This window comes from Trichechus manatus, unplaced genomic scaffold, assembly GCF_000243295.1.
Source record: "Trichechus manatus latirostris isolate Lorelei unplaced genomic scaffold, TriManLat1.0 scaffold00073, whole genome shotgun sequence".
In the NCBI taxonomy this organism is placed as follows: domain Eukaryota; kingdom Metazoa; phylum Chordata; class Mammalia; order Sirenia; family Trichechidae; genus Trichechus; species Trichechus manatus.
Window position 1 is genome coordinate 7415541 of NW_004444009.1, and position 23129 is coordinate 7438669.

A 23129-nucleotide genomic window follows, 5' to 3' on the forward strand; every position below is an offset into this window, starting at 1 on the left:
ATATCGCAGGTTGTTAATGAGTCTTCCTCCAATCCTGATACTGCATTCTTCTCATATAGTTCAGCTTCTCAGATTATTTGCTTAGCATACAGTTTGAATAAGTATGGTGAAAGGATACAACCCTGATGCACACCTTTCCCGTGGTTTAGCTGGTGGGAGACTGCGTCCTCTAACTTGTACCTGGGGGTTGGGGGCAGAGGGAGGACAGTTCAGGGCCAGGGTCCCTCTTACTCTGACTGGGGCAGTGCCGGCCCAGGGGGCAGTGGGGCCATCTGGCCCCACATTTAAAAACTAAATGCCTAACAAAAGCCTGTATTTCTGCCACTGTTGTAAGCCAGGTGGGCAGATACAGGGTGCAGTCGGAAAGAAGAGTGACCACGGTCACTTTCACTCGAGTCACATTTTAAATCACACAGGATCCCCTTGTTCTGTTTAAAAGACTGCTGGTTCTTCATGAGCACAATTAAGTGTTCTGAAATTCCCATTCTTCATAATGTTATCCATAATTTGTTATGATCCACACAGTTGATGCCTTTGCATAGTCAATAAAACACAGGGAAACATCTTTGTGGTATTCTCTGCTTTCAGCCAAGATCCATCTAACATCAGCAATGATATCTCTCATTCCACGTCCTCTTCTAAATCCAGCTTGAATTTCTTCTAGTTCCCTTCCCTGTGGATGTATTGCTGCAACCACTTTTGAATGATCTTCAGCAAAATTTTACTTGTGGGTGATATTAATGATATTGTTTGGCAATTTCCGCATTCGGTGGGATCACTTTTCTTTGGAATGGGCACAAATATGGATCTCTTCCAGTCAGTTGGCCAGGTAGCTGTCTTCCAAATTTCTTGGCATAGACAAGTGGGAGCTTCCAGCACTGCACCCATTTGTTGAAACATCTCAGTTGATATTCCATCAATTCCTGGAGCCTTGTTTTTCTCCAAAGCCTTCAGTGCAGCTTGGACTTCTTCCTTCAGTACCATCGGTTCTTGATCATAAGCTACCTCATGAAATTGTTGAACGTTGACCAATTCTTTTTGGTATAGTGACTCTGTGTATTCCTTCCATTTTCTTTTAATGCTTCCTGCATTGTTTAAGATCTTCCCCATAGAATCCTTCAATATCACAGCTTGAGGCTTGAATTGTCTCTTCAGTTCTTTCAGCTTGAGAAATGCTGAGTGTGTTCTTCCCTTTTGGTTTTCTAACTCTAAATCTTTGCACATTTCATTATAATACTTTAATTTGTCTTCTCAAGCCACCCTTTGCAATCTTCTATCCAGCTCTTTTACTTTATCATTTCTTCCTTTTGCTTTAGCTACTCTACATTCAAGAACAAGTTTCAGAATTTCTTCTGATACCTATTTTGGTATCTTCTTTCTTTCCTGTCTTTTTAAGGACCTTATGCTTTCTTCGTGTATGATGTCCTTGATGTCATTCCACAACTCATCTGATCTTCAGTAATTAGTGTTTAATGCATCAAATCTATTCTAAATTCAGGTGGAATATACTCAAGGTCATACTTTGGCTCTCGTGGACTTGTTCTAATTTTCTTCAACTTCAACTTGAACTTGGATATGAGCAATTGATGGTCTGTTCCACAGTCAGCCTCTGGCCTTGTTCTTACTGATGATACTGCGCTTTTCCATTGTCTCTTTCCACAAATGTAGTCAGTTTGATTCCTGTGTATTCCATATGGCAAGGTCCATGCATATGGTCACCATTTATGCTGGTGAAAAAAGGTATTTGCAATGAAGAAGTCGTTAGTCTTGCAAAATTCTATCCTGTGATCTCTGTTCTGGCGTCACTTCTATTCCCAAGGCCATATTTTCCAACTACTGTTCCTTCTTCTTTGCTTCCAACTTTTATTTTCCAATCACCAGTAATTATCAATGCATCTTGATGGCATGTTTGATCAATTTCAGACTGCAGAAGTTGGTAAAAATCTTCAATTTCCTCATCTTTGGCATTAGTAGTTGATGCACAAATTTGAACAATAGTCATATTAATTCTTCTTCCTTGTAGGTGTATAGATATTATTCCATCACTGACGGCATTGTACTACAGGGTAGATCTTGAAATGTCATTTTAACAATGACTGTAACGCCATTCCTCTTTAATTTTTCACACATCTATCAGTTTGTCATTGTGGTGGCTTGCTTATCACTGTGATGCTGGAAGCTATGCTATTGGTATTTCAAATACCAGCAGGGTCACCCATGGTGGACAGGTTTCAGCTGAGCTTACAGTAGACAGACTAGGAAGAAGGATCTGGCAGTCTACTTCTGAAAAAATTAGCCAGTGAAAACCTTATGAATAGCAGCAGAACATTGTGTGATACAGTGCCAGAAGATGACTCTCAGGTTGGAAAGCACTCAAAATACGACTGGGGAAGAGCTGCCTCCTCAAAGTAGAGTCGACCTTAATAACGTGGATGGAGTCAAGCTTTCTAGACCTTCCTTTGCTGATGTGGCACAACTCAAAATGAGAAGAAAAAACTGTAAACATCCATTAATAATAGGAATGTGGAATGTACAAAGTATGAATCTAAGAAAACTGTAAGTTGTCAAAAATGAAATGCAACACATAAACATCGATATCCTAGACATTAGTGAGCTGAAATTATAAAACTTACTGCAGTGAATATCCTCATGTATATTTCTTTGTGTATTTGAATGAATATATATCTAGACTGGCATTGCTGGATTGCCAAGTAAGCACCTTATAAAAATAAAAATTGACAAAATGGAGGCACTAATTTACCCTTCCAAGAACAATGTCTGAAAATGCCTGACTCCTCATATCTCTCCCCACACTGAGCATGATCATACTTTTTCATCTCCATTAACCTGCTAGGTATTTTAAAGTGCACTTGAAATATACATTACAGGAAATGTTTTTTAACATTTTACTAGCTATTTATATCCTTTTCCTGTGATTCAGGTTTTTGTCATTATTTCTATTGGCCCCTTCATCTTTTTTTCTTATTGGTTGATAAATTCTTTTTGATAACAAAGGAAATCAGCAATTCATCCTCTTTGTGTTGAACAAAAAGGATGTATGTGTGTGTTTGTGTGTGTGTGTCACACTGCACTGTAGCTTAAAATTTGGGAGGTGTCACAGTTCTTTATGGCTTTTGGATTTTGTGTTTTGGTACAAGTCAGTGGTTTGGTACAAGAATGTGGAAACTGCAGCCAGTCGGAGGGTATTACACTAGACATGTGATAATACCAAAGATCTAAGGTTCGTGAATAAGTTACTTTCTAAAAAAAAGTACATTTAAGTTTTTAAGCTGACCTCCTGGAAAGGGCGCCTAACTCCCAGGCCATCGTATCTGTGCCACAGCCAGTAATCTAGCTAAATCCATGGGAGTGTGTTTGGGGATGAATTCCATTCTTCTGTGTCATGCAGAAAAAATAGCTAATTGAAATTATGGGGATTATACAAATGTAAGGAGCACATCAATTATTGTCTAAAACTTGGGCTTCAAGTAACAGGGCATTGTCTGTTCTGCAGAAGATTTTTACAATAAAAGAGAAATGCCAGAAATTTCCCTTGTGCTTTTCTGGATTAGCTCACCCGAGAAGTGACAGGTTCTAACTGCATTTTCTACCAGCTTCTGGAACACCTGGAGGACCTTGGCAGGCACGATGTCGCCCTCGATATTCACATCTGCCTCATGCCACTGCCATAGGTTCTTCATAAACTGCTTCACCTCCAGCCACTGCTGGAGGTCCTCTGGGCTCCGCACAGGGGTGCGGAGCCTGGCCCCCTGCAGAGTGTAGTACCGCCAGTGCCGTTCCTTGGCCTCCCTGTACCCAGCCAGGCCTTTCATTGGAACTGTGACAAGAAAGTGGCTGGGGGTCAAAACCTGGGGTCAGGAAAGGAGAGAGAAGGAACATGAATACACAGACTTGTGGGGCAATGGAGGTCCTCAGCAAGCCAACTTGTCAAGTCAAGCAGCTTGATGAACCATTTAGCCCTCAGCAATGTGATGAGGCGGGCAGAGACCTGCACCTCTGTGTTACAAGAGGATTCCACTTTTGCTCTGCCATTAATCCATTGTAACACTTTGGGCAGGTAAATTAACTTGCTGAGCATTTGGTTTCAAGAATCTATAAGTAAAAGAGTGAACTAGACTTGGGACTCTATATAGGACCAAAGTTTGGGAGGAGATAAAAAGGGAGGGGATGGAATTAGTATTCACTGAGTCCTATACATACTGTACCTGGTGTTATAATTCTCATGCATTGACCCATGTGAGCTTCACAATCACACAGTGAGGTGGGCTTTGTTCCCATTTCCCAGATGAGAAGCTTAAGGCTCCGAGGGGCTTAGAGATCTCTACAAGGACACATAGCCAGTAAGCAGCAGAGTCAGAATGTGAGCTCAGCTTTCTGATTGCTTATTCAATGTTCCTCTCTCTACTCTGGGCTGATTTTCAGCCAAGAATTAATAACCAGGCGTAGGTGAAAGGTCTGGTATGAATAAAGGGTGGGAGGGGTTGGGAGACAAACGGGAAGAGTTCTGCAAAATGCCTCCCTTTCTTTTTTGCCGGTACTGACAACCCCATGGCAAGTATTAATGACTAATCCTTACAAAAACCAAAACCAAAGCAAACCCATTGCCATTGAGCTAATTCCGACTCACAGCAACCCTACAGACAGAACAGAACTGCCTCATAGGGTTTCCAAGGCTGTAAATCTTTACGGAAGCAGACTGCCACATCTTTCTCCCACAGAGTGGCTGGTAGGTTCAAACCACTGACCTTCTGGTTAGCAGCCGAGTGCTTACCCACTGGGCAATCAGGGCTCCTCTAATCCTCACAAAATTTAAGGTGAAATGAAAGCTTGTTTGTTGAAGCAATGGAGCTATTATTAAGATGATTCTAAATTTAATGGGAAAAAGAACCAATCAGAATCTACCTGCTCCCTTTCTACAGGAAACAGTTAAGCAATGGTCAGGGTGAATGTGGACAGGCCAATAGTCCAAGGATAGAACACATTGGCCAACAGTATAGGTACCATCAAAGGGAACTTGAACTTGATGACATCTTGCGGCAGCCCACTCCACATTGCATCTTGCCTTTCAGATAGCTGTATACTGGAGAAACCACCTCCTCCTCATGGAAAATTCTGACAATGGAATTTCATTAACCTTTGCCCAGGGTCCAGTTATTAACTAGTTCAGTAGATGAACACTAAAATCCACTTCAACTGACTCTGACTTACTCTCAGAGAACAATGATTGGATATTTTAGTGATAGGCCCACACGCCTTCTGGTGTCCATAGAAAGGTGGCTGGAATAAAAAAGGAAAAAAAATCTGAACTATAGAATACACAGTCTGTACGTTATCTGAATGTAAATTCAAGATCTATCCGGAAGTATAATGCTGTCAGTGATAGGATAATATTCACATGCCTACAAGGAAGACCAGTTAATATGACTATTATTCACATTTATGAAATAAACACTAATGCCAAAGATAAAGAAATTGAATATTTTTACCAACTTCTGCAGTCTGAAATTGATCAGACATGCAATCAAGATGCACTGATAATTACTGATGATAGGATGCAAAAGTTGGAAACAGAAGAAGGATCAGTAGTTGGAAAATACCGCCTTGGTGATAGAAACAACACCGGAGATAGCATGATAAAATTTTGCAAGAAAAAAGACCTATTCAATGGAAATATCTATTTTCAACAACATAAATGGTGACTATGCACGTGAACCTCACCAGATAGAATACACAGGAATCAAATCAACTACATTTGTGGAAAGAAACGATGGAGAAGCTCAATATCATCAGTCAGGACAAGGCCAGGGGCCAACTGTGGAACAGACCATCAACTGCTCATATGAGAGTTCAAATTAAAGCTGAAGAAAATTAAAACAAGTCCATGAGAGCCAAAGTACTACCTTGAGTGTATCCCACCTAAATTTAGAGACCATCTCAAGAATAAATTGGAGGCATTGAACACTAATGACCGAAGATCAGACAAGTTGTGGAATGATATCAAGGACATCATACATAAAGGAGGCAAAAGCTTATTAAAAAAACAGGAAAGAAAGAAAAGACCAAAATGGATGTCAGAAGAGACTCTGAAACTTGCTTTTAAATGTAGAGTAGCTAAAGCAAAAGGAAGAAATGATGAAGTAAAAGGTTGAACAGAAGATTTCGAAGGGCGGCTCGAGAAGACAGAGTAAAGTATTATAATGAAATGTGCAAAGACCTGGAGTTAGAAAACCAAAAAGGAAGAACATACTCAGCATTTCTCAAGCTGTAAGAAATGAAAAAAAAAAAAAAAAAAATCAAGCCTCCAGTTGCAATATGAAGGATTCTATGGGCAAAATGGAGCCCTGGTGGCGCAGTGGTTAAGAGCTTGGCTGCTAATCAAAATGTCGACAGTTCAAATCCACCAGCCACTCCCTGGAAACCCTATGGGGCAGTTCTACTCTGTCCTATAGGGTGGCTATGAGTTGGAATCGACTCAATGGCAATGAGTTTGGTTTTCAGTTAGGGGCAAAATATTAAACTACACAGGAAGCATCAAAAGAAGTTGGAAGGAATACACAGAGTCACTGTACCAAAAAGAATTGGTTGATGTTCAGTCATTTCCAGAGGCAGTACACGATCAAGAACTGATGGTATTGAAGGAAGAAGTCCAGGCTGCATTGAAGGTACTGGTGAAAAACAAAGCTCCAAGAATTGATGGAACACCAACTGAGATGTTTCAATAAACGAATGCAGCGATGGAAACTCTCACTCATCTATGTCAAGAAATTTAGAAGACAGCTACCTGGCCAGCTGACTGGAAGAGATCCATATTTGTGTCCATTCCAAAGAAAGGAGATCCAGCCAAATGTGGAAATTATCAAACAATATCATTAATATTACACTTAAGAAAATTTTGCTGAAGATAATTCAAAAATAGTTGCAGTGGTACATCGAAAGGGAACTGCCAGAAATTCAAGATTCAGAAAGGACATGGAATGAAGGATATCATTACTGATGTCAGATGGATCTTGGCTGAAAGCAGAGAATACCAGAAAGATGTTTACCTGTGTTTTATCGACTATGCAAACGCATTCGACTGTGTGCATCATAACAAATTAGGATAACATTGCGAAGAAAGGGAGTTCCAGAGACTTAATTGTGCTCATGTGGAATCTGTACATAGACCAATAGGTAGTCATTCATGATGAGCAAGGGGATACCGTGTGGATTAAAATCAGGAAATTTGTGTGTCAGTGTTGCATCCTTTCACCATACTTATTCAATCTGTGTGCTGAGCAAATAATCTGAGAAGCTGGACTATATGAAGAAGAACATGACATCTGTATTGGAGGGCGACTCATTAACAACCTATGATATGCAGATGATACAACCTTGCTTGCTGAAAGCAAAAAGGACTTGAAGCACTTACTGATGAAGATCAATGACCACAACCTTCAGTATGGATTACCCAAACAAACAAACAAAAAAAAACCAAACCCATTGCCATCGAGTGGATTCCGACTCATAGCAACCCTATAGGACAGAGTAGAAATGCCCTATAGGGTTTCCAAAGCTGTAATCTTTACAGAAGTTGATTGTCATATCTTTCTCCTCCAGAGAGGCTGGTGTGTTCTAACTGCCAACCAACTTAACCCCTGTGTCACCAGGGGTTGTATGGATTACACCTCAACATAAAGAAAATAAAAAAATCCTCACAACTGGACCAATAAGCAACATCATGATAAACGGAGAAAACACTGAAATTGTCAAAGATTTCATTTTACTTGGATCCACAATCAAAGCCCATGGAAGCAGCAGTCAAGAAATCAAACAACACATTGCACTGGGCAAATTTGCTGCAAAAGACCTCTTTCAAGTGTTGAAAAGCAAAGATGTCACCTTGAGGACTAAGGTGTGTCTGATCCAACCCATGGTATTTTCAATCACTTCATTTGCATGCGAAAGCTGGATGATGAATAAGGAAGATGGGATAAGAATTGATGCATTTGAATTATGGCGTTGGCAAAGAATATTGAATATATCATGGACTGCCGGAAGAATCAACAAATCTGTCTTGGAAGAAGTACAGCCAGATTTTTGCTTAGAAGCGAGATTGACATTGTCTTACATACTTTCAACGTGTTTTCAGGAGGGACCAGTCCCTGGAGAAGGACATCATGCTTGGTAAGGTAGAGGGTCGGTGAAAAAGAGAAAAACCCTCAATGAGGTGGACTGATCAGTGGCTGAAATGATGGGCTCAGGCATAGCAATGATTTTGAGGATGAAGCAGGACCAGGCAGGGTTTTGCTCTGTTGTACATAGGATTACCATGAGCCAGAGCCAACTGGACGGCACCTAACAACAACTATCATGTTGTTAGTCATGTAAACGGTGCTTATTAAATACTTGTTGAATTTGGTCCATGATAAAATAAAAGCAATTTTTATATGCTACAGTGCAATTTTTTTCAAAACTTAATATGTAGGTCATTATGTATATGAATGCAAGATATATTTCAAGCTATGAATTCTGAGTGGGAACACAGAGGGAAATATCCTGGGGTATGTTCTAGGAAAAGTGATGTTATCATTGTATTCCTTGCAACTGGTCTATATTTGTCCAATTTAGGTTTGCCTGGAGTGGACAGGTGATGTTCTGACATTCCAGGGTCCAATCTAGTTTTACAATTTTCTTTCTGGAGTGAATTTCCTAAGATCTGACTCTGTCCACAAGTCCCAAAATCTTGTGGTTGGTACTTGTGCCTACCAACCTGTGTCCAGCCACCCTCATAATGTACTAGAAGAACAACAGTCTTTTGTTCAAGTACCAATTCTTTTGCTCATTCATTCATTCAACGTAAGTTGAGTGTGTGCTATGAGTGTGTGCTATGTGCCGCAGACCATACTGGGTGCTAGAATTGAAGCAAACAATAAACATGATCCTACCATCAAGGGACGTATAGTCTGGTGTGAGAAATAGGGCATGAATATATATACACTTAATACAAGGTAAAAGGGGCTCTTATGTGTCATAAGAAAAATTGAGACAAGGAATTATGGAGATTCAGAATGACTCAGAGTTTGGCTTTTCTCATCTCTGAAACTGAGATAGCCATCGTGTGTCTTCATGAGGTGGTTTGCAGGTTTATGTGAGAAGAGCTTTGTCCACACTACAGTGTTGCAGGAATGCTGGTTGTCATGCACTGGCTCTGTGGCTGATAGCTCTGTGGGGTTCCTTAGCAGGGGGCATTGAGAGGCTGCTCCTCAGTTTCTAAGGACTGCCTCTTTCATTCACTTTCTTCCTTCCCCCACCTGCAGCCTACAGACTCTCACTTTTAACTATTTTGTTACCAATGCCCTCTGTTCCTTCCCCCCCACCCCCACCCCAGTCCCCAACCTGGGTCAACCTAGTGGTTGAGCCTGTAGTGTAGTGTCAGATACACAGTGGGTCACTGTTTGCTGAATACACATTCTACAGGTTCTACTAGGCCTTCAGGAGTCCTTGGTGGCGTACTTGGTTAAGTGCTTGGCTACTAACTGAAAGGCTGGCAATTCAAATCCACCCAGACATGCCTTGAAAAAAAGCCTGCTGATCTGCTTCCAAAAGGTCACAGCCATTGAAAACCCTGTGGAGCACAGTTCTACTCTGCAACATATGGGGTCGCCATAAGTCAGAGTCAACTTGATGGCGAGTGTTTTGATTTTTTTGCTTTCATATGCCTTCAGAAAATGATGTACCTCTCTTTACTCTGATTCTCTGCTCAAGCCAATCGAACTTCTGAAGAACTGTGTTTCCCCAGACATCCTTATTAGGAAAGCAATGACCTATAAGTGAGCATAAATATTCCCACCACGGTCCCCATTATTAATAGATAAACTCAATCTCTGTGTATTGGTTTAGTGTGAGTCAATTCTCCAGAACCTCTCACAAGCTAGCACAGAACAAAGTAGGTGCTTAATAAACAAATCTGTGTTTAAATAAACTTTAATCATTAGTGTGGCAAGTGTTCTGGAATCAGAAGACTGGGTTTGCATTCTGGCTTTCATGCCTCATATTACTTGAGTTACTCATTTGACTTCTCTATGCCTCCATTCTTATCATCTGTAAAGTAGGAAAGTGGGAACTTAAATGAGATAACATCTATGAAATGATTTTGTAAATGATAAATAGTAAGTGTCTGCAGAAACAAACTATTATTATTAGTATTCTTAGCAGTGCGAGTACTTGTCAGGCACTAAGCTCCCCACAGCCAAATCCCATGGCTCTCTCGGTGGGCATTAACATACAGGTGACACTTGCTTACCTTAATGTTCCCATTGTAAGCGTCAGAGTAAGGGACAGCTTGAAATCTAATGTCTTGGTGGCTGATTTCTGTGGTCAAACAGTGGACGACTTTCTGTATCTCCTCCATAGTCTGGGAAATCAGCTGGCGCCTCAAGTCTACCTGGGTTTGGAGGGATTGGCAAAGGTGGTTATTTTAGGTGCAGGGCAGGGCTCTGGGACAAATAAGTGAAGAGACAAGGGAACAGTCGTGGGTGGCCAGAGGAGTTTAGCTCAAAAAATCCTGCCCTTCCTAGAACTTCAGGAGACATAAATTTAAGTCTTAGGTTTAGGGAAATAGATGTTTGTAGGAAATGCAAAGGAACTTTTAGTAAACTCCAGCCAAGACAGAAAAATCCAAATCAAAGAAGAAATGGGAAGACTCTGCAAGTTTTGCCTGAAATGTAGGGGGATCTTTGTTTCATGGTTTAGGAGGTGCATGCAGGGTGGTGCCATCACAATGAGAGTTGCTTTCAGAGAGATGTGGCCTCCAAGGACTGGTTTTAAGCAATATTTGACACATCTAAATTTAAGGTCCTTTCATAAATCTTTATATTCCTTCAGAGTTTGGTATAATGGTTGTTTCTGTATATTCTAGAAGGAGCCTTGGTGATGCAAAAAGTTAAGCACTTGGTTGCTAACTGAAAGGTTGCTGATTCGAACCCACCCTCGTTCCGTGGGAGAAAGTCTTGGTGATCTGCCTCTGTGAAGATTACAGGCAAGAAAATCCTATGGAGCAGTTATACTCTGTCACATGGGGTCAATATGAGTCTAAATTGACTTGACAACACCGAAAAATAACAACAACAACATATATTCTAGAATAGTTTTGAGATACCCACAAACTGGTCAAGATATCAAAAAAAAAAAAAATCACAGAGATTTCTGTTTTCCTAAGCTAAATCATCAACTAGTCCAGCCATCTGAGATTTCATACCTCCTATCAACCTACAAGCCAACTACATATGAACATAGAAAACAAATGTGCATGTGTATATATTCATACTGCTGTCTATCAGTTTGTTGTACTGTGGTGTCTTGTATGTTGTTGTGATGCTGGAAGCTATGCCAGTACTTCAAATACCAACAGGGTCACCCCCCAAAAAAGAAAAAAACTAAGACAGACTTGGAAGAAAGGCCTGGCAATCTACTTCTGAAAATTAGCCAATGAAAACCTTATAGATCACAACAGAACATTGTCTGACTCACTTGCTTTGGAGCCATCATCAGGAGGGGTCAACCACAAGGGGAGAACACCATGTTTGGCAAAGCAGAGGGCCAACAAGAGCATGGGAGACCCTCGGTGAGATGGATTGACACAGTAGCTGCAATGATGGACTAAAACATGCTGCGATTGGGGGGATGATTCAGGACCAGGAACAATTTGTTCTATTGTATATAATGTCACCATGAATTGGAGTCAACTCTATGCCAACTAACAACAACAACAACCTCTATTTATACATGTTTTGTATCACATAAGGTCACTTAGGCAGTGTCCCTGGGTGGCAAAAACAGTTAAGTACTTGGCTACTAACCCAAAGGTTGGCAGTTTGAATATGCCCAGAGGTGCCTCAGAAGAAAGGCCTGTGAATCTGCTTCTGAAAGATCACAGCCTTTGAAAACTCTATGGAACGCAATTCTACTCTGACCCACATGGGGTCACAATGAGTCAAATTGACTCAACAGTAATTGGTACGTGCCAGGCACTTTGTTACATGCTGGGGCACAGCAACGAGTAAAAGACGCAGCCCTCGCACTTTCAGTAGTCGGAAGACAGACACAGGTGCAGAATACTAGTGTGGTGACACCACAGTGGGGTACTACTGGTGCCACTGGGTACCACCGAGGCAGGCTGAGACCTGTATTTGATGCAGAGATCCCCACACAGAGGACTGTCTTGGAAAAATAAGCTAATACCTTCCAGATGCCTCACACTGCAAGGAGTAACAAGAAACACAAGACATGGCCCTTGATCTTAAGGAGCTTACAGTCATTGGAAATACATGATATACAGGGCATGAAACTGTCTTCTTCAAAATCAGTGTTTTGTCTGATCTTGAATATGGTGATCCTGCCTAGCCTGCCTTTTTACATCTTCTTTTTATCTCCAGTAGCCACCCACCCCTCTCAGTACATTTAATGTCCATCCTGTCATAGTCATCATGACAGAAGGAACCAAGAGAACCCTCCTTGAGCATTTGTAAACTATGAAGACTATTGTCTTCCAGCATGCGCAAGTGGAAGAGAGAGGTAGCCACAGACGGGACAGGTCATTTGCTATGCAGAAAAGAAAGTAAAATTCTCATAGAAGTCTATGATTATGGGTCCTCTTCACTGGGACTTCCTCTATATGTATTGTGATTCAATTCCATTCAATCAATTTTTATTGAACGTACACTTCATGACAGGCTACGTGCATACATATTGTCCAGGGGTTTACAGATGAGCTATCAAAGCAACACAAGTAACCTGGCCATTGAAAACAGTGCAACTGAGTTTTAAGTAGAGGTTTGCACAAGATGCTATGGGTACTAGAAAAAAGATACCTCATCTAGTTTGGAGTTGGGGGACTTTCTGGAGGAACAGAGTATTGGAGTTGGGTCTTGAAAGATTAGTAGGCGTTAGGTAGAAAGAGAAGGCTATGAAGGTTTTTCTAGAAAGGGAAAATAGCAGGTACCTCAGAATGAGGAAGCACAAGAAAAGAATTGCAATTGCTCTTATGATATTGTTGGAGCAGCCATTGCCTTGGAGGAGTAGGGAGTTGGGAGAATAAAGAGTGACAGGTCTTAGAAATAAAGAAAGGGTAATTTCAAGAACAAGGTCAACCGTAAGTGGCTGCGTGAGAAAAGGCTCAAAAAACATCCAGATAGTCTGGCAACTAGAACAGGATTGGTGAGAGGTTCCAGCACCTCTCATCCCTCCAAGGGGAAGAACAGGGTGGGTGTGTTTAAGGAGTGGTGGGTGTTAAGAGTGAACAGGAGATGAGCAAGCAGAGACAGACGTAAGAAACTCCCTCAAGAGACACCAAGACACCAACAGGTTTGTCTTCAAAATGACACGCAGGCTTGAACATGTTTAAATGCTGAGACAAAGAGCCAGCGGAGAAGAGGCAGCAGAGAGCAAAGCCACTAAGAGTTGCCCAGTAAAAAGGAGTACAAATCCAGAAACCTGGTGAGGATTTAGCCTTGTTATGTCAGAAGGAAAGAAATAAGAAAAATGGGTGCAAATAGAGGTAAAAGGGCAGGGGATGGTAGGAATCTCAGAGATTTCCTGTCTGATGTCTATTTTCTAAGATTTTTTTAAAATTGTGCTTTAACGAAAGTTTACAATTCAAGTTAGTCTCTCATACAAAAATCTATACATACATTGTTATGTGACCCTAGTTGCTCTCCCTTTACTGTGACAGCACACTCCTCCTTTCTACCCCGGATTTCCAGTGTCCATTCAACCAGCTCTTGACCCTCTCTGCCTTCTCATCTCGCCTCTGGACAGGAGCTGCCAATTTAGTCTTATGTACCTACTTGAGCTAAGAAGTACACTCTTCACGTGTATCCTTTTACATCCATAGGCCAGTCTAATCTTTGTCTGAAGAGTTGGCTTCGGGGATGGTTTTAGTTTTGGGCTAACAGAGAGTCTAGGGGCCATGTCTTCTGGGGTCCCTCCAGTCTCAGTCAAACCATTAAGTCTTGTCTTTTTACTAGAATTTGAGTTCTGCACCTCACTTTTCTCCTGCTTTGTCAGGGACTCTCTGTTGTGTTCCCTGTCAGGGCAGTCATTGGTGGTAGCTGGGCACTGTCTAGTTCTTCTGGTCTTGGGCTGATGGAGTCTCAGATTTATGTGGCCCTTTCTGTCTCTTGGGCTAATATTTTCCTTGTGTCTTTGGTGTTCTTCATTCTCCTTTACTCCAGGTGGGTTTGGACTAGTTGATGCATCTTAGATGGCTGCTCACTAGCTTTTAAGACCCCAGACGCCACTCACCAAAGTGGGATGCAGAACATTTTCTTAATAAACTTTTTTATGCCAATTGACCTCGATGTCCCCTGAAACCATGGTCCTCAGACCCCTATCCCTGCTACTCTGCCCCTCAAAGTGTTTGGTTGTATTCAGGAAACTTCTTAGCTTTGGTTTAGTCCAGTTGTGCTGACTTCCCCTGTAGTGTGTGTTTCCTTCCCTTCACATAAGATAATTCTTGTCTACTATCTAGTTAGTGAATAACTCTCTCCCTCCCCATCCTCGTAACCATCAAAGAATGTTTTCTTCTATGTTTAAACTTTTTCTTGAGTTCTTATAATAGTGGTCTTATACAATATTTGTCTTTTTGTGACTGACTAAATTCACTCAGCCTTCCAGATTCCTCCATGTTATAAGATGCTTCACAGATTCATCATTATTCTTTATCATTGCATAGTATTCCACTGTGTGAATATATCATAATTTGTTTATCCATTCGTCCGTTGATAGGCACCTAGGTTGTTTCCATCTTTTTGCTACCATGAACAGTGCTGCAATGAATATGGGTGTGCGTATATCTATTTGTGTGACGGCTCTCATTTCTCTAGGATATATTCCAAGGAGTGGGATTGCTGGATCAATGGTACTTCTATTTCTCCTTTCTAAGGAAACACCAAATGGATTTCCAAAGTGGCTGTACCATTTTACATTCCCACAAACAGTGTGTAAGTGTTTCAGTCTCTCCACAACCTCTCCAGCATTTATTATTTTGTGTTTTTCGGATTAATGCTAGCCTTGTTGAAGTGAGATGGTATATCATTGTAGTTTTGATTTTCATTTCTCTAATGGCTAATGATCGTGAGCATTTCTTCATGCATCTGTTAGCTGCCTGAATGTCTTCTTTGGTGAAGTGCTGTTCATATCCTTTGCCCGTTTTTTAATTGGGTTATTTGTCTTTTTGCTGTTGAGGTTTTGCAGTATCTTGTAGATTTTAGAGATTAGATGCTGATTGGATTTGTCGTAGCCGAAATTTTTTCCCAGTCTGTAGGTTGTCTTTTTAGTCTTTCAGTGAAGTCTTTTGATGAGCATAAGTGTTTGATTTTTAGGAGCTCCCAGTTATCTAATTTCTCACTGGTGTTTGTGCATTGTTACTTATGATTTGTATTCTGTTTATGCCATGTATTAGGGCTCCTAGCATTGTCCTTATTTTTTCTTCCATGATCTTTATCGTTTTCAATTTGATATTTAGGTCTTTGATCCATTTTGAGTTAGTTTTTGTGCATGGTGTGAGGTATGGGTCTTGTTTCATTTTTTTGCAGATGGATATCCAGTTGTGCCAGCACCATTTGTTAAAGAGACTGTCTTTTCCCCAATTAATGGACTTTGGGACTTTGCAAATATCAGTTGCTCACAGGTGGATAAATTTATATCTGGATTCTCAATTCTGTTCCATTGGTCTATGTATCTGTTGTTGTACCAATACCAGGTTGTTTTGACTACCGTGGCGGTATAATACGTTCTAAAATCAGGTAGTATGAGGCCTCCCACTTTGTTCTATTTTCTTTATTAAATAGGAAACAAGGCAATTTGCTGACAGTGAGGTAGAGAGGAGAAGGGCAGGGGATTTAAGTGTGATAGACTTTTGGAATATCTTCTGTAAGGAATGAGAGACTGTGTAGGTACATGTGTAAAGATTGCCAGGCGGTGCCAAGACTCAGTAGAGGTTGAGCCCACGGGGCAGTGGAACACCAGTGGGCTCAGCTGTGTGATGTTCTCCAGCACCTCTCAGCCCTCCAAGGGAAGAGTTGAAATGCTAAGATGAAAGTTTGTTGGGCAAGAGCTGGAGGAGAAAACAGCAAGGGAGAGTTTGAGTGGTGGGCCATGGTTTCCAACCTGGGTAGGGAGAACCCAGGAAAAGTAAGAAAGAGGCCTGAAGCAAGTTTGGTAGATTAGGGGTTATTGAACAAGCTCAGGGATTGGAAGTCTGATTAGGTACAGTGGGAGAAAATAATACAAGAGTTAACTAGATAGGACATTGTAGTCAGAGTGTTAGAAAATAGTGTTCTCAAATAGTTAAGTTCTCAGAGTATACTGAGAACTAAGGCTGTTGTTGAGTGCTGTTGAGATGATTCCAACTCATAGAAACCCTATGTGACAGAGCAGAACTGCCCCATTGCGTTTCCTAGGCTGTAATCTTTATGGGAGCAGATTGCCAGGTCTTTTCTCCCATAGAGTGGCTGGTGGGTTCAATCCGCTGACATTTCAGTTACCAGCTGAGCACTTAACCATTGCGCCACCAGGGCGCCTTAGACTAAGGCTAACCCCCCAAAATCTTCCAAGTCCACTGGTGTTATTCCGTAGTACTTGAGTGTTAGTAACATAATGGAGCATGTATAGTTTCCTGAGTTAATAAACTAATAAAGATTTGTCACTATATTGACACCATCGAATCATTTTTAACTGATAAAAGCTAGAGAGAGAGAGCCGAGAGAAAGTGAGTGCACACACACATGCACCCGTGGAGAAGAGTTTTCCATTGGAAATCTCTTATTTATAAGTCATGCCCTCATTTGATAGTGGAATTTTCCTTACTGGGCACAGCAAAATCACACACTTCCGAGGAGACACCTATAACCTCTTACTCATTATACAGGGTTATTATTAGCTCACCTTATAACCTGTTTTGATTCCCGAAGGTGAAAGTCAGAACAAGGAAATACTTTATGGGGCCTACAGCCTCAAATTCCGCCTTTGATTTTCTTCATCCATCAATGAGACTACAATTTAGACTCAGGATCTCAGAACTGGAAAATGCTCAAAAGTCACTTTGTCTTTTATCATTTTACAGAGACCCAGAGCGACAAAGTGGCTCACCTAATGCTAACGGTAATTAGTGGAAGAACTAGACCTAATTCTTAGGTTCCTTGACCTTCTTTCCATCAAACTGTGCCACACTCACAAGTACAGAAACACTAGAAGTATTAACTACCCTTTATCCTCTTCCTGAACCTAAACACCTCCTCAGTTTTGCGTCAAGTCTCATGAAATAACGAGTCTAAGTCTTTATTTATTAGGACATCATCAACTGTTCCTGGCATCCCATGAACACCCAAGGGTAGTTCAGCAGGGGCCTGATGGTGACACTGGGCTTGGATCAGAGCAGTGGGGAGATAGAGTCCTGCCTTGGACAAGCCTGTTCCCACAGTGTCTGAGATGATGGAGCTGAGTGGGAGCATCTTTCCTGCTAGGTAATGCACAGCCCTTTCTTTCCCATGGAGTCCCTGCGTGGAGCAAATGGTTAATGTGCTCCACTGCTAACTGAAAAGTTGGTGGTTGGAATCCACCCAGAAGCACCTCAGAAGAAAGGCTTAGTGATCTACTTCTGAAAAATCAGCCACTGAAAACCCTACTCCGACACACATGGGGTCACAATGAGTCAGAATCAACTAGATAGCAACTGATGTAGGAGGAATTGGAATTCTTTGCAAGGAGGTACTTGCTTCCTGAAGTTTGAGAGGTAATAAAGGGATTCTGGGGTTGGGCTTGCGTCGGGTCTGGTTTGCAGGACTCATTCTTCCACCAAAATCACTCCTTGTAAAACTGCCTCAGGCCCCACTCCCCGCTTTTCTACACCCTGAAATGGAATCTTCTTGCTCTACCACTCTAGGCCATGGTCAGGACAAGTGAAGGGAAACAGCCTGGGGTTTCTGGATTGGGGTTTACACTATGGTTGTGACAAGAGCTATATGGGAGTGAGCCTGGGAAACCCACAGCACTTTTGGGCTTGCTGAATAGCACAGTGACCCTGAATAAATAAGAGCCTACTGCAGGAAGTATAGCCAGAGATGTGGGAAAGAAAAAAAAAAATTATTATTGAGTAGACTCTGACTCATGGTGACCCCATGTGTTGCAAAGTAGAACAACACAACCCCCGAAAACCCAAAAAATTCATTGCCATGGAGTTGATTCTGACTCATAGTGACCCTATAGGACAGAGTAGAACCCCCGCTAGGGTTTCCAAGGAGTGGCTGGTGGATTCGAACTGCTGACCTTTCGGTTAGCAGACAACCTCTTAACTACTACACCAGCAGGGCTCCCTTTATTGCCTCTCCAACTTCAGGACTCAATCAAGAGACGAGTAGTAGCCTTGAGTCAGCCTTAAACCAAATTTTTTGTGTGGCAAAGCTTTAAAATAAATTTAAGGGGGAAGTATGATAATTTAAGACGATGAAATCAGACACATTCAATCCAAACTTGACCTAGGTACCTATTCAAGTTTCACGCACCTCCTCTGTTGATTGAATTAATTAACAAAGGTACATTTTTCTTTTTAAAAGACTGCATTTATAGATGTGACAGAGCAAACACAGAAATGAATTGTATTAATCAGGTAGACAGACACTAGATGCGGTTAAATCATCACCTTGTCCAACCCTTCTACTGCACTGACCTCAGAAGAGTTATGCCATGCTTATTAGCATGCAGATTCAGTTATTCTGATTAATCAGAGCTTATGTAAAAATAGTAATCAAAGAGAACTTTTCGGGTATCATCCATAGCCTTCCATTTGTGTGGGCCTCCTCTCTTTCTAGGGCAGGTCCACGTACCTGTACACATGTACACATCCACTTGCTTAGCTACTTTCCTCTCCTCCTCGCCAACCACAGCACCATGGCCCATTGTTGTCCCAAAAGTCATTTGTTACTATTAATAGCTCAAGTTTGTGAATAATTTACTCTTTCAAATATAAATTATTGGGAATTCAAGGTTATTTCCTATAATAACATCACTCTGACTCACTTATATTCCGATATGCTCTCTGGAGAGAGAGAGAGTGCACTAAACAGCATGCCAGGAATGCCACTCAAGCCTGGTCACACCCTGAGCACATGGCTTGTCATCCATGACGAGTGCCACTGGGGAAAAAAGCTGAGGACTTCCTTCCAGAAAACAGGAAGTCAGACCTTTAATTCTAATATTGCATTAAGTCCAGTAATCAGCTAAAAAAAAGAGTGGCCATCTAAGATACAACTATTAGTCTCTTCTAGTCCAGAGCAAAGGAGACTGAAAAAATCTGAAGACTCAAGGGAGCAATTAGTCCAAAGACTAATGGACCACATGAACCACAGCCTACATGATCCTGAGACCAGAAGAACTAGATGGTGCCAGACTGCTCTGACTGGGGTTATAACAGAGGGTCCCAGACAGAGCAGGAGAAAAATGTAGAACAAAAGATCACATTCACAAAAAAGACCAGACTTTCTACTCTGACAGAGACTGGAAGAACCCCCGAGACCATGGCCACCAGACATCCTTCTAACTCAAAACTGAAGCCACTCCGGAAGTTCACCTTTCAGCCAAAGATTAGGAAGGCCTATAAAATAAACAGTAACACATGTGAGGAACGTGCTTCTTAGCTCAATCAAGTATACAAGACCAAATGGGTGACACCTGCCCAAAAGCAAAGACAAGAAGCCCGGAAGGTATAGGAAAACTGGACAAATGGAACTGGGGAAACTGGGACAGAAAGGGAAAAGGAGGAGAGTGTTGACAGAATGCAGGATTGCAACCAATGTCACGAAACAATTTGTGTATAAATTTTTGACTGAGGAAAAGAAAAAAGGCACCGTCATCTCTGTCTTCTAGGAGCCAATAATTTAAAGGCATGGAAACTTAAATTCAGTGACAGATAAAGATGAGGCAGTAGACTTTCCACCATCCTATCCCTATCTTTTCAGGCTAATACTTCCATGAGCCAAATGATTGGGCCACACAGGATATTTGCAGCTCCCAAATGTAGCAGCAGCAGCATCATGGAGCTAAGATTATTGAGTCATTACTGTGTGCAGGGCAGTTTATAAGAGTTAGCTCATTTAAGCCTACAAATAACCCTTTAAAATCGATACTATTATTATTCCCATTTTATAGATGAGGAAACTGAAGTTCAGAAAGATTAAGTAATTTTCCCAGCGTCCCAAAATCAGTAAGTCATGGATCAGGGATTCACACCGAGACAGTATAATTCCAAAGCCCATATTTCTAACCTGTTCTGCCTTCCGAAAAGACAAGGTAAATGGGAATAAAACTCACATCAACTGCTTGGATAGGGTTCTCTTAGCCTGGAAGGCCTGTCCTGTGCTTCTCCACTTAGCAAAACCCTATGCATCCTATAAGGCTTTGCCTCGACTCCTATTCCTGTGACACTCCTCTCCCTTCAGAGCTAATACTCCTTTGCTCTCATCCAGCACTCAGTTCAAATCTCTATTGCAGCCCTTATAGTTGCCTTGAGTTATATTAAGTGTTGCCTGTCTGCATGTGGAACTTCTTCCCTTTACTTTTTGGAGCTATATGCAAAGTCTGCAGCTGGGATAGGGCCATCCTTAAAGTTACCCGAATCCCAGAATTCCTCTTGCGTTTGGCAGGCCACATCCCAAGTTTGGATCTATCTTCAAACCATAGCACAACGCTTTGCACAAAACAGGCGCTCAGTGTTTATTTGTGGAGATGCAGATGGGTTTAGCAGAGGAAACCTCAGCACCTTCATTGTGTAGCTGGGTGACACTGGGCAAGTTATTTAATCTCCAGAAGCCTCTGCTTCTTCCTCTGTAATAATGCTGGTAATATACACACATATCCCAGGTGGTTGATAAGATTAAATGAGATACTGTATGTGCCTCAACCTGCCAACACGTCCTCCACTGCTGTTGGTTTACCTTCAATGAACCCTGAAGATATTTCTGACCACATATGTGCAAGACACTCTGTGAATGTCAAGGGAAAGAAAGATATCCAAGACACTGTTCCTCTCTCCAGAAGCTTATAAAGAATAAAATAATATTAGATCACCAAGCAAGACAATAATAGGAAAAATGATCAGGAGTCAATATGCAATTGATTACTAAATAAACATTATCACTAGTAATTACAATAGTAGTTTATGGGAGGGCAAAAACGTTCTGTGCTGGGGGGTCAGGGAAGTCTCTCTTGAGAAAGCAGACTCCGAGCTGAGTTTGAGGGATTAGTATGAGCCAGAAGAGTGGGGAGGAGAGAGGAGATTTTCCAAGATAGAGGGGAGGGGTAGCTCGGGCCTTGAGGCAGGAGTGGAAGACTCAAAGACCTACAGGGGCAGGCTTGGGAGAGACAGGACAGGTGTCAGACATAGGAGTGGTGCAGATTCTGGAACATGCTCTGTCTGACAGACGCTCAGCTTCAGCTGATGGTTGCTGGGCTAGAAATTGGGCCCTGCATTTGCCAGACATCCAGATTATTTCCAGAGAAGATGGATATCTGGATTTCTATGCTAAATCTTGCTGTTTTCAAATGTTTGATCAAATTTGAAAAAAAAGTTAAATACTCTGCTGTGCAAAAAACATGCACAGGCTAGACTCAATGTGTCTTAGAACTTCTGCCACTGGAAATGAAAGAGAAGAGGGGAAAAGGACAAAGTAGCTGAAGTTACCTAAATGCCACACTAAAGAATCTGGACTCTTTTCTTTCAGAAAATACAGGACCATGGGAAGATGCCAAGTATCCCTCTCCCACTGAGAACCCCCCAAATGAGGAATAATGGGAAATCATTTTGTTTACAGTAATTTTATCATCAAAGGCTTTCCCTATTTATCACTTAATGGTTTTGTCTAAATCTACTTATCACTATGATAATAGCCCCTGCTTTGTTTACCTGCAAAGGCATGAAAACCCATAGACTAGTCTCTAACTTTCAGTCACTTCAAATGTTTTTGCTTTAAATGTACCTTAGAAGCTTCATCTATAAATGTAAAGGGTTGAATTAGTTAATATTAAAGGTCCCTTCAAGACCCTATGATTCTATATAGAAGAAAATAAATTACTTCTTAATAAGTATATACCAGTATAATGATATTTTTTTAAAAATCTCACAATCTAACAGTTTTCAAAAAACTTTGTCTTGATTTCATTAACTCTTTTTCAGTGATCCAGCTAAGACTTTATTGTCACTCCCATTTTACAGAGAAGAAAGATGAGGCTCAGAGAGGTCACGTGACTGTGACTTGCTCATGACCACACAAACATCAGTGACAGAGCTGGAGCTCCCACCCAAGTTCGAACTCTCTGTTCTGCACTCTACAGCCAACATGCCTCAGGGCACAAGAAACTGAAAGAAAGGGCTGAAGTATGAGGAGAATTTTACATATCTTTGGAAGGAGGCTTAAATCTTTTTTGGATCAGGATGTGGGAGTGGGAAGTGGCACAGAGTGGATGAGGAAGGGGTGTGTGGAGAGACAGGCATATAACCTTACCTTTCTCAGTAGACAATCTTCTAAGTTTCCCACAGTCAGGGATTTCATGGCTTCTCACCTAGTTCTGGGTACAGCAACAACTTCCTGATTTGCCTCTCAGTGGGAGGACCAAGCTGGTGGGTAGTCTGCCCAAGCACGGTCAGTCTGTGTGTGTGAAGCTTCTCTGGAAATGTGGACATGGAGCAGAGACTTGCCTTCTCAACTCTTCACTCAAGTTCTCATTTCCGAATTGTGAGACCCCCATCCGTCATCTTTTGTGGAGTGTAAAAAATAATAATAATAAAATGAGTTGATGAAATTGAACCTGAGTCCAGCCTAATTTTACCTTTTAGCTCTATTGACTGGTACTTCGACCTGAGGGCAATTTTCAAAGTTATATTTCCCACTCAAACACTTAAAGTTTCACCAAGACAGAAATACCGTGTAGTTGGCTGCTCCTCACCTTTTTCTTCTCTTATCCTGATACATACTAGATGCACCCCTGAGCTCAGTATCTTATATCTCCTTGTCCTTATCCTGTTGACAGTAAACAACTCTGGCCTTCCAATCCAGAAAATCCCACAGATTGATTTACCT

The 23129-nt window shown here is 41.5% G+C and overlaps 1 protein-coding gene across 1 annotated transcript in view; it reads right to left on the reverse strand.

Annotated features, from left to right (window-relative positions):
- Positions 1 to 22798, reverse strand: part of MAB21L3 (mab-21 like 3) — a 29992-nt gene extending 7194 nt beyond the window's left edge. The window contains exons 1-3 of the mRNA XM_012556652.2: positions 22554 to 22798; positions 10304 to 10444; positions 3578 to 3869 (exon numbers count right to left, since the gene is read on the reverse strand). Of these exons, the coding sequence (XP_012412106.2) occupies positions 3578 to 3869; positions 10304 to 10444; positions 22554 to 22601 (481 nt within the window). The 5' untranslated portion in view covers positions 22602 to 22798. The remainder of the gene's footprint in view (positions 1 to 3577; positions 3870 to 10303; positions 10445 to 22553) is intronic.
- Positions 22799 to 23129: the final 331 nt, after the last annotated feature.